We start from the raw sequence: 13,083 nt of genomic DNA, 5'->3' as shown, positions 1-13,083 counted from the left end.
CTAGGATTTTCTCTCGAACTTTCCTAATCTCTCTCTCTTGTTACAAAATGTCATGAAAACTTAAAAATACAATACCTCTATGCAATTTTCAAAAACTTTCCAAACCAAATTACTTTTGTACAAATTACCCCTCTTTGGTCTTTAAGAAGTAATAGGAAAAATGATAATAAACTCATGATATTCATGAGATACCAAATAACTTTAAATATCATGATTTTATCGCAATATTACCATGATACTAATACATTCTTTTAAGTTCTAATCCTTGTTTTTTATAATTTATATTAGCTTTAATGTTTAAACTCTCGTGAAAGCCCATATATTATAATATTGAAAAACCACAATTATTCATCTCAGAAAAGGAACAGCTAGTGCACGTCACAGTAAAAAAATCTGATACTATAAATTCAGCCTTGTTTTTTAGTGAATAGTAGACTGTTGATTTTTAAAGCCCTTAAAAAACCTGATTATGTGCCACAATCATATGATTCAAAACTCATTTCTCATTAAGCAAACATTGTCGAACACATCCATAAGATTTAATTTACAAAAAAACAATCTAAAACTTATGATTTTCAGCTCAATTAGTTCCATGTAATTTGGTGCTTGAACTTATTGAGCTGAAAATCATAAGTTTTAGATTGTTGTTTTAAATTAAATCTTATAGATGTTTGTTTAGTTGTGGCACATAATCAGGTTTTCTAAGGGCTTTAAAAATTAACAGTCTACAACGCACTAAAAAACAAGGCTGAATCTAGCAGTGTCAGATTTTTTACGGTGACGTGCACTAGCAGTCAAGTCATGCCTGTGAGAGGATGTTTTCGGTAAATTCAGAACTTCGTCCGCATCCTCTCGTAATAAGCGGGAACCCGACCACCGACAGAAGATAAACCAAAAATTTATTTAAAGTCAGTTCAAATAAAGAGAGAGAGAGAGAGAACAGAGGGAGCTCTGAGCGAGCGATCGAACCGTGTCCGTACGACTTCGGAGCGGGAGCGGGAGCGGACGCGGTCGCCGGAGAGGAGGGGGCGATGATGAGCGTGGCGCCTCTCCCGGGCGGCGGCGGCGGCGTGCCGGTGAGGAGGCCGCAGATAAGCAGCGGAGAGGTGGTGCGGCTCATCATGGATCGGATGGCGCAGCAGCTCCGCGAGGGAGTTTCCCTGCAGGGCGTCGATTTCTTCCAACTCTGCATTTGGTTCTGCAAGTAAGCATTCTCCTACTCCTCTTCTTCTTCTTCTTCGCCTTCATCATCATTCTTCTTTTTCGGTTTTCTTTTTCTCATCAATGTGGATTTAGTGGAATGAGGTTCTCATCGGGGTTCGCTTTTTTCTCGGAGTTTTTTTCTTTTGTCGTCTTTGAATTTACGGTTCTTTTGTAGTCTTGGTGTTTTTGGTGCGGTAGCGGGGGGAAAGGGAGTGAAGAGAATGCAGAATTTGGAGCGGAATGAGGGAACTCTTTGTCATGGATGATAGGTTAGAATTTCTGACTCTTTCTTATGCGTTTGGGAAGTGTAATTTTTGCAGGAGTTGTGTTGTGTTGTTTGATAGTGGAAATGGAGGAGTGGGGAGTGCTTGGCGGGAGGGATGGTTGGTCTGATTCTGAATAGTGGTGGATAATGGAAAATGGTATGCAGAGGTTTTGGCCTTTTCACGTTTTCGCGGTCATTGGAGTTTTATTTAGGCGGGGGAATGGGCGTAGGGTGCGGGGATTGCTGGGGGTTTTGTTGGTGGAAGGAGGAGTGTTGTGTTGTAGGAACTTTGATGAGACTCTAGAGTTCCGTTCGCTCTGTTGAGGAATTCGGTTGCGATCTTAATATGTGTTTTGGATAGTATGATGTGTTCGTGCCTTTTCAGTGTTGTCTTGTTCATCTTGTTTCACATGCATGTGATGATGAACACTTAGGTGTAAAGGATCATCCTGAAAGAAACGAGAGAAAAAAGAACACTTATTCAATCATTTTGGGCACATTTTCTAGGGTTTTGTTCATTTAACTTCTTCATCTAGTAATACGCTACCACAACCACTACTTACTCCAAAATGTTCTATAACAAATCCGTCACCACCACTGGCTGTTCATGATGGTACAGTTGCACCACCACCATTAAGATGATGATTTTCATGTTGATACAACCACTTCTAGTCCTAACTTGGACATTTGATGGGAACTTTTAGGGCTCCAACTTAATCTCTCTCCCTTTTTCCCATGGACCCTTGTCAAATTCGTTTTTCAGATATTTTAAGCAACTTTGTTAACTTTTTTTAGTGCGAGATCCTTCAATCTTCTTAGGTATGTTCACAATTTTCAGTAGACGGATATGGCATGCCTTCCTTGTACTAGAAGATGGTGGGGCTAAGGGGAGAACATCTTCGCCCCCTTCAACTGTAAAATTTATCTATTGATTTGAACTTTTGATCCTCGTACATCTCTCTTGTTTTGATTTCCATATCTTGTTAGTCATTCAAATATTTTAGGTACCTTGTTTGTATTCTATGGTGTTCGATCCTTGCAGCTTCTTGGTCACTTTCACAAACTCTTTTAGGGAACACCTAATAATTGCCAAGAGTGTTATGCTCCTTTCCTCAAAGATAGAATACATTTCAAATAATTCATTGCAAACAGTTGTATAATTTCTAAGTTATTTTCTCTAAAGAAAAGATGTTATGTACACCTTGCGTGTGAAGACTATCACATATTCTGTTTAGACCCATTGATAGAATCCATCCGGTACCTTGTTTTTGGGACCTAGGACTGACCACCTCTACCCACTATTTAGGTGGCATAGGTGAGGGTTTCATTCTTGGATATGGATTGTCATTTTTCCCTAAAAAAAGTGAAAGGGATTTTATTATAGATGAGAAAGAAGGAAAGAGCGGCTAGTTGTCACCAGCAACTACAAAGCGATCAGTCTAAATTACACAATAAATAATTTCCCATTCAGGACAAATGTCAGTTTGGCTATTTTTACACATGCTCCTACCTTCAACTGAATCTGGGTACAAAAATGATTATCAGAAATCTGGTTATTCCTTTCTAACCAAATGAACCACCAAGTCAAATGTTACCATCATTTTCATACAACATGCCATCTCTTCTTTTTGCTAAAGCTTAAAGGCCAGTAAGTTGGATGCATGAGGATTGAGGAAGCTTTGGTGGTCACACTCAGATCTGGCCAATCAAGTGCAAATAGGGACTATACAAATGAGCAGTACCACAAAAGGTGTTCCCAGGATTCTTGTCATTTCCAGATGACCTCCATAAGCAACTCAAAGTAGATTGCTATAACATCTAAAACATCTTAGCTTTACTTGGTAAATGCATGTTCTTATAGGAAAACATGGTAAGGATATGCAGTGAATTTAAGTGGGTTTGAGAGTATTTTGAAATTCCTAGTTACGAGATTCAAAACCTTAATTGCATATACATTAAAGTACTTTTAGTTTTGAGGTGTCAGGCAAGTATGTCATGCACACAACTTATTGGGAAACATCATAGGCTCATTTAGATTGAGACTTTGTTTCATCTATTTTATGATTCAGTTCTTCTCCTTTTTTATATTGAAAGTTCTTTTGGCTATGTTGATAGGGAAAATTTGCTTAGGGTATCATCAATATTTGTTCTCGTTCATTGATAGTGTGCTTGAGTAGAGGCATGTTTGACCTTACTAGAGATAATATTGCAATAAAATAGAGAACACAATTTTTCATTAAACCAAAGTAGGTTTCATTCATCTAGGCCTAGTTGGAAGATTGATGAGTTTGGATTTGCATTAATACCATGTCAAGGGCCATAAAAAGGGATGACATTGGACCGGGGGACAACGGGGCTCCGTCCCGCCTCGCCCCGTTTGGAGCAAGGATGAAGGGCATGAAACGGGGATGGAGGTGGGGATGAAGGTTAAAATCTATCCTTGTGCGGGGATGGACTTACGCTTTTCCCTGCCCTGCCCCGTCCCCGTCCCTGTCCCAATCCCCGCCTAGCCCCACCCCGCCCCGTCCTCAATCCTTTAAGGAATGACTATAGACTAAGGGGAAACGGGGCCCCGCCTCGCCCCCGTTTGGACCGGGGATGGAGGACATGAAACGGGGATGGAGGCGGGGGTGGAGGTTCAGATTTTAAAACCGGGCGGGGGTGAAGACCTTGTCCCCCGGCCCCGTCCCCGCCCCGGTCCATTGCCATCCCTAGTCATAAGGGGTTTCCCCAAACTCTTTCAACCAAGATTGTAAGTATCATATCATTACCCGTATCGGTCGGGCCCAAAGTAACACCTTATTGTATCGTAAACATATCATAATTTTTTAATAATTTTTTTAAAACCCCCAAAAATTCAAGAAAAATAAAAAAATAGCAATTTTTTTAAAAAAGTCATATAACATGAAACGATGATGAATTGCACAAAATATAACCATACAATCACATATGAAGCATTTATGTCTCCATGAGCTGTTATGAGTGACATGCATATCTCATAAGAAAAATGTAAATTGTGAAATAATAAACAACAACACTAAGCTAACAAGTCATAAGATCCATAACAGTGCATGCTTACGTAAAAAACAAAAATCCCAAGTGTTTCTCAATACTTAAAAATTTTACATAACCAATTTTTTTTAATTCAAACAAAAATGAAGACTTCTTCTTGCAAGAAATCAAGTCCCAAATTACTCTCAAGTTCTTTAGGAGTGAACACAATCTCACCTTAAGGAGTCTTCTTATATATTAAAAAAAAATTTAAAAAATGAATTGAGTGCAACATAAAATGTACTAATTGTGTATCGTAAGATACAAGGGGTGTATCGTATGATACACCCGATATAGGTACGATACACACCCGTATCTCGATACGGGTTTTGTATCGTATTGATTAGACCCAAAGTTACAATACGTATCATACCGTATCGTACGATACTTACAACATTGCTTTCAACATGACTTTCTTTTTGATATGTTACATTGCAATATTTTGCTAAGTTTACTGGCTCCTTCGCTAAGAATGTTGGAGCCCGACATCAAATCCACAACTTATAAATGCCATGATGAGTGACTTCATTATATGGAAAAACATCTTTATCTTTTATGTTTATCTGGGTAATTAATGAAGACACAATTTTGATTTGGGCTCAAGCTTTCTTCTTTGTGTGCTATCAATGTGAACATGGCAAATAGTATCATATACTATAAGCATAGATAAGTTTGAATGCTTGCCAAGTAACAGTTCATAAGGCGATTTGTCATCCAAGATTTTCGTGGACAATCTGTTAATTAGGAAGCCACTTGTATGAAATGCTTCTAAAAATTTTGGAACACCACTTGAACACAATAAAGACAAGCAAACCTCTGTAATATGTTTGTGTCTTCTTGTTACAAATCTATTTTGCCATGAAGTTTTAGGACAAGAAAAAATTGATGCTCTATTTCATTGTCTTTTGGATATGACTTAAAAAATTCATTTGAAGTACTCTCTCTCTATTGCATCTCAAGGTATGGATATCACATTTGGAAGTAGTTTTTACCATTCTAAACTCCTTAAATTTATGAAATAGTTTAGGCTGATGTTCAATAAAATAAATCTATCCAGAGAATTCATCAATCAACATAGTAGACAATGTGAGATAGAGAATTTGTTTTGTTGGATCCAATGTTGTAGTTAACATATCAGAACCCATATCAGACGAGCTTGAGATACAAGTGTATCGTATTATAAGATACAAAAAAACTTGAATTAAAAATTAGAAAAATATGAAAAATACGAAACAGAGAAAACTCTCTAAAACTTCAAACAATAAAATAAAATCATAGAATGCAATACAAAAAAAAGAACATGAATATATGTATTATGAGTAATTAAATATAAACATGCACTAGCAACACATTCAAAACAAAACTCATAGCATCTAACAAAAGTCACAACTCACAAGCGTGTTTGTTTGATATCAAACTCATACATTACATAACAAAACAAAAGAATAAGCATCCTAATCTATTTATGCTCGTCATTTATATCAAAAATGACATTCAAATGATGGATCTTCTTTTTCAGAGTCTTCTTCTTCTCCTTCCTCCTCATTCAGCTTTGTGCCAGCTTAATCATTATTTTCATCATCCACCTGAGTCTCCATCTCAACCTCCTGTTGCCTCCAATCCTCATCATCATACAAGACAACAAGATCTTCTACCCACTCATCCAATATGTTAATGTTGTCCTTACTGATGAGTCATAGTTGCGCTTCTTTCATCTTCTTGATTATATTTGTATTTGTTTACAACATTTAGATATTAATTATAATGTAGGTTGTATAAACTGAATCCACTAACATATATCTTAATGTTACTTTTGCTTTAATCTCATGTTGTAGGTGACAAATACAAGATCATTCAATTGCGAGTGCTCCAATCTATTCCTTTTATTTGTATGGATGTGCCCAAGAAAATTCTCGTCTCCACCAAGCCTATTCCACTATGGATCTGAACAAAAAAATAATCGATATCACGAGAGAAAATCCTTGCAACACAAAAATACATAATTGATTATAATAACATTGAATTTCAAATGCATACCTAGCCGCAATGAGCTACACAACTGGATTGCATTCCTTTCAAAGTTCTCATCATTTTGTTAATACATAGTGATGCAGTGCGGGAACCGAAAACTCTCACTAATGGGTGTCAGCATCGATACTCGTTGATGCGGCGTGAACTTTCGCGTTAATGGGTGCCGACATGCTGCTGGTTTGTTGCTGGCTGCACTCTTTCACTGCACGACATTTGATGCAGCGAAGGTGTCGGTTTTCTCGAATATTTGGATGTTGAGCAGAGGGGCACGATTCCGATGCAGAAAATAAACTGCTTGTGGGCGTTGGGCGATGAAGAAATATTAGGCGCACCGTTAACAACCTGCCTTTGGCTGCACTCTAACAAAATGGATAGGGATTGGCTGTACAGCCCTCGAGTGAGGGATGGACAACCACTCTTCTCTCGTCGTGCAACACACAGGATGACCAATGAATACCACCAACCCACTGATGTACACTTTATTTCAATAAAACCTTGAATGCTGAAAACGACAAGGTTGCTGCCAAGAAATCAAGATTCTGTTCTTTTCAATGGACTAATAAAACATTACAAGGTTCAAAGGTAAAGAAACTGAAAAAGAGTGGTTGAATGTAAAGAAATAAAGGTAAACAACATGAAAGAAACCTACGGCTGCAATGAGCCAACCGGAAGAAGCCAAAACAGAAACAGTAAAAGGCTGACAAAAGGTAAAGGCTGCTGCAAACAACTGACAGAGCAATAATAACAAAAGGAAAACAACAAAGGGCGTTAGACTGTAAAAGAAAACAATAAAAAAAATGAGGAAAAGAAAACTGCTGAAGGAAAGCTACGACTGTGATTTCTGAAACTTCTGTGTGCACGCAACCCTAAGAGGGTCTATTTAAAAGAGTTTGGCGGCAGTTGGATCCGGGTCTCGGGTCCGGTCCCGAACCCGAGACGACTTTTGAGTGTTGCTGGATATGGGGGTGTCCCGGCCTGTACTTTTTGTGCTCGTGGACATCCCGGACCTACATCCCGGACCTGCTCTGCATCACATAGTTAGCTCCAAATGAAATTGTCTCTGCATACTATGATCTATATTTAGTTTCTCAATGGAATTCACGACGCTCTTTTGCACTTCTCTATCATATACGAATGTGGGGGAGTATTTAATGGCAGGATTGAAGTAAGAGGAAACAACCAATCAATCTCCCATCAACCACCTTCCAAATTGGCATATAATACTTTTTTCTTGCTGTTGAAAATTTCTCTAATATGCTCTTTTTCCCTGTCCATATCATCTTACAAATAGGGCTTAATTGGGCTCTCATCAGTGTCCACTCTCAACACTTTCACAAGTGGCATTGTCATCCTCAAAAACATATTGTACCTTTTCCAAAACTTCATAGAGAAGACTATCTTCACTATCTCAAACCTAATAGGTTTTTGCACAATCTTCATAGCAAACCACTCATCTGAAGTAAATATTTGTTTTAATTTATTTTGATGAATGATAAGACTTTGTACAATTAAGACATACGCAGCAAACCTTGTCAATGCAGAGCGTATCAACTCGCCCCCTTGGTAAACCTCCTCATCAAGTTTAGGCTTTCCAAATGATTATAGATGAATTTTGTTACTTTCTTGCATATCTCAATGCACTCTGAAATGCCCTTTATCTCACCAATATCTTTAAGTATGAGATCAATGCAATGCGTTGCACACAGACACCAAACAAAACATTCCTATTGCTCATGCACCATTAATCCAACATCTTTGAAATTTATTACATTATCGTTAATGAATTGGACTACATTATGAGGTTCAACATCCTCCACCGCTTCTTTAAATCATATCCGCCTATATCCTGGCGAGATTTTCAAAAACTGTTTTTTCTTGGGAAAATATCAAAATATTGAAAAGTTTAAAAAATATAAAATGTAATAAAAATAAGAATTTGTATTCATTTTTTTATGTGTGTAAATTTGGATCCAATTTAGATGGATCCACATTGAGAGGCTGGTCAGAGGGGTGATTTTGACTTTTTTCTCCTCCCACCAACTCTCTTTAAAATGGAAGGGGGATTACCAAAACACCCACCCTTTTCCTTTTTTTCTTAAATGAAGAGAACAGAAAAGAGGGTAAGGTCCCCCTTTTCCTTTTAGGAAAGAGCCCCTCTTATTAAAAGAAGAGAAGAGGAAAGGTACAACCCCTTTTTCCTTCTTTTTTTATTAAAATAAGAGAAGAAAGTGAGTAGGACTCCCTTCTTTTCTTTTATTAAAAGAAGAGAAATGGAGTATACCCCCTTTTCTCTCTTTCTTAAAAGAAGAGAAAAAGGGGATTTTGTACCCCTTCTCTCTCTTGGAATTAGCTCCAAGAAGAAGAAGAAAGGGGAGGAGGAGGTGGAGAAGGAGAAGAAGAATAAGAAGAATGAAGAGGAGGAAGAGCAAAGGAACACCCTCTCTCAAAAAAAGAAAAACAAAAAAAAATTAAAATGTATACTTAAAATATAAAAAATGTTCTTATAAAAATATTATGATATTATTTCGATAATATGGTGATATTTTGAAAATATAGTGATATATTGTCAATAATGTCGGTTGACTTGATATCGATGATATTATCACAATATTTTGAAAATATCGCTGACGTTGGTGACACTGCTTTAAATATCACAAACAACTCATCTGCTGTCTTTGCTCTATCAGACATATCAACATATTTAAAAAACATGGCACCTTTAGGATAAACAAACAAAAAATTTACCAGATTTCAACTCACTCACCATACGACTGCTTTACTTTTGCAACTTGCTTTAAAATCCTACCCTTTAATGCATGCTAAGAGGGCATTTTGCCATCTCCTATTACTGATTATTGCATCAACCATAACCTGAAAATGATATGAGTTTGCAACGTTGAAGGGTGTGCAAGTCTCATAGAAAAAGGCCCAACCGCTAGATCTGCTTGCTCAATCATTTGTTTGGAGGCCATGACAAAATGTATATCTCGTTGGGATCTAGGGGTTATCCTAGGCGGGAAATAGGTACCAATCTTACAACCTGGACTCGTAAATCCCCTCTCTTCTTCCATTCTTCCCTTTTTCCCCTACTACCACCGCCACGGGGTGGTGCACCCCTAGTACCACTACTGCCTGTCCCCACCTCTACCCCCTTGCTTTTTTGTTACCGTATCATCTCTCACTCCTTAGTAGTAGCCACTGACGCTACCGGTTGCTTTCCCATACTCAGGTGGCACTTCTGGGTCTTTCTAGGGTTGGGATATATAGTAACCCCAAAATTCTACCGCTTCATGTTCTCTCATTCTCTTCTTCTGAGATTCCTTCAATAGCTCATGCATCTGTCATTTCACAATGTCTGATAGTTGCCTAACATTGCATGCATCCACATTTTTCTTTGTGTCGACTAAATGATGCTTCATCCTCAAAATGCCTTCGTGAATCTCATTTTTATAATAGTTGCATCAGTTGAGCAACCTATTTCCTTCACAAACTGACAGAAACAAGTGTGTATGATGAAAATCAGGGGCTTTATGGTAAATCACCCTTTTAAGGTTCAATTTTGAGGGTTAGAAGCCAAAAAAGGTTGGGTATGATGGAAATGGGTATCTCAAAAATGGGTGTATAGGATTAGAAATGAGGTTTGAGGAGAGAACACAAAAATGGTCAAAATGACCCTTAGGGGAATAAAAATGGGCCTCATAAGTGCCGGTCGCCACTTTTTCGATGCAGAAAAAAGTGAAGTTGACTTGTATGTTATGGGGGGTGTATCATACAATACAATAAGATACACCCTTGTATCATACGATACAGACCGATAATCATAACATTTATGATATAATGCTTTATCGTATTGGTTTATCTGCAAAGACACCGATACTTCGTATTGTACGATATTGTTAACACTGGTGGGACACCACACATCAATATGGACAGGAAGGGATTGACAATTACTTTCATTGATAGAATTAAATGGGAAATTTGTTTGTTTTGCAAATTGACATCCAAGACACATGGAGGGGCTAAAATTGGCAACAACTGAAGGAATGCAACCCTTCTTACATAACTTATTCATGGAATTAAGAGAGCAGTGACTTAACTTATGATGCCAAAGGCATCGACTCTATCACCTAGACATCCAACCACCATTGCTTTGAGCTTTTTCTTTGGAAAACCGTCAAGGGCATATCATTCTCCATATCTATGCCCTTTAGCATATGTTGTACACAAGGACAGGTCATTCAAGAAAGCATTCTGAGGAGTGAGGACAAAAGAGACATGCCATATCATAATCATTGGCCAAACAAGAGACAAAAATCAAATTAAGTTTGAAGTTGGATACCATAAAGACATTATTAAGAACCTAGAGTACCCTTTGACGTGGTTAAAGTTAAACTACTAATAGGCATAATGGGTACAATAACTGATCCAAGTTCTCTAAAAGGGACAATGGAAATAGAACTATATGGATTCTTGGTCACATGATTTGCTGCCCTGCTGTCAATATATCAATTCTTCACCTTTGAAGGAGATGTAACAACCATGTCTTCAAATAATGGTGTTGGCACTGTAATGGAGTATGCAGAAATATAGCCCAAGGATGCAAAAGCATCCACAAAGTCTAATAATGGGCAAGCACAATGGCACAAGGAGAATACAATCAAGAAGTCCATGATGGTACAATACAAAAGTCTTAAAAAGACAACATAAACAGGTGAAGAATATAAAGTCTTTATTGAAGAGAGCTTGAGAAGCTTAGGAATAACAATGGGAGACATCCCTTATTTATACAACACAAAGACGAAATGAGAGACCATTGGGAGCTCCCACAAAATCGTTGGGAGCTCCCAACAATTCTATGGTGGGGCCCCTAATGTGATTCAAAAAAGAAAAAATAAGAAACAAAAATTACATTTAAACAAAACTAAAAGTCTAACCTAGTAAAATAGTTGTTTCTAGAAACAACTATGTGAAAAGACAAAAATACCCCTATCCGGCAATCTAGACAAACACACACACACACATATATTTTAACACCCCCCTCAAACTTTACGGAGAAATAACCGAAAGTTTGTTAAGGAGAAAAATAAAGCGAGGAGGAAGAAGCGCTTTGGTGAAGAAATCCGCCAATTGATACTTTTATGTGACATACGACAAAGTAATAATTCTTCTCAGATATTCATCACGTACATAATGACAGTCTATCTCAACATGTTTAGTACGCTTATGGAAAGTGTGGTTGCTTGCGATGTAAATTGCACTTTTATTATCACAACACATCTTCGAAGGTGTGGAGATGACTATGCCCATATCACCGAGAAGACTTCGAAGCCACACAAGCTCCATGATTGTGGTGGCCATTGCACGATATTCGACTTCAGTTGAGGATATAAATACTTTGTGCTGCTTCTTGCATCTCCATGAAATCATCGTCACCTAAAAACACATAGAACTCTGTAGTTGAGACTTTATCATTGGTTTTTTCACCCCAATCAGCATCAATATAGGCATATAAATCAAATGAAGAGGATGGGGAGTGAAAAAACAATGTGTTTAATAAGTTTTTCAATATGCTTCATATTTTTTTAGATCATGAATATACTGAGTTTTTTTCGAGAAAAATGTGAAGCTTGAATTTCTCCTGAGATTTTCACTTGCAAAGAAAAACCCGAGAATGAGATTTGTGACTATGAATAGGATTGACTACTCAAGAATGACAAAAAAATAACATAAAGAACAATACAAAAAATTTGAAATGTGCCACTGTGTGACCCTAAATTCAAAAGACTTGCTGTTTTTCAAAGCAATGAAAAATGGAAAATAAAAAGTTTGCCTCATTGTTGGCGCATATTGTATTTGTGGTTCCAGAGAACATGGTGTCGCTTATGACCTGTTTTTTTTGGTTCCTATCATCTTTGCTTATGACTTGTTTATTTTGAAAAGAATGTTTGCTATCATTGCACCATCATCATCATCAAGCTTTATCTCAGCTACATGGATCGGGTTTGCTATCATTGCACTTACTCCTATTTTAAAAATAAATGGAATTTCAGGGCTATTGATTCTGCAGTTGCAAATAATGACCTGCCTGCCAAAGTTCATGATTTACCTCAGCTACTAAAAAAGGTATACACTTTACACACAAACTGTTGATATTACCAGATTTTTTATGCATTCTCATCTGGTTAGGTATTGTTTATTTTTATGTCATTATCTTCCTAAAGGTTTCAGCAGCTGTCTGTGCATTTTACACAATCCAACACTTAATTGGGGCATATTTGTTGTGATTCTATATGAGTTAATTCTTTTCATTTTGGATAGGTTCATGCAAAATTTTTATCTAATAATTGTTGGTTTATACAATAATAACTAATGTCAAATGGATTAGGCGTAATATTTAGTGATGGAGGCAAAAATAGCTTTTTTCTCATCTGAAAATTTGCGACCTTGGTAAGTGTGCCTTTCCTATGGGTGGGTGACTGCACAAATGTGGATATGGGCAGCTCTCACACTTCGTTTTTGCGGGGAGGGGTTTG

At 37.4% G+C, this 13,083-nt stretch overlaps 1 protein-coding gene across 1 annotated transcript in view; it reads left to right on the top strand.

Annotated features, from left to right (window-relative positions):
- The first annotated feature begins 931 nt into the window (after positions 1-931).
- The window catches only part of LOC149843742 (uncharacterized), a 66,970-nt gene continuing 54,818 nt past the window's right edge, over positions 932-13,083 (top strand). Inside the window, exons 1-2 of the mRNA XM_090000046.1 lie at positions 932-1,204; positions 12,601-12,673. Coding sequence (XP_089856172.1) covers positions 1,032-1,204; positions 12,601-12,673 — 246 coding nt within the window. The 5' untranslated portion in view covers positions 932-1,031. The remainder of the gene's footprint in view (positions 1,205-12,600; positions 12,674-13,083) is intronic.

The sequence above is a fragment of the Nuphar pumila genome, chromosome 3 (genome assembly GCF_984573655.1).
Source record: "Nuphar pumila chromosome 3, dmNupPumi1.hap1.1, whole genome shotgun sequence".
NCBI classification, from domain to species: Eukaryota; Viridiplantae; Streptophyta; class Magnoliopsida; order Nymphaeales; family Nymphaeaceae; genus Nuphar; species Nuphar pumila.
Note: the sequence above shows the minus strand (reverse complement) of the source record. Positions and strands in the feature narration are given on the sequence as shown.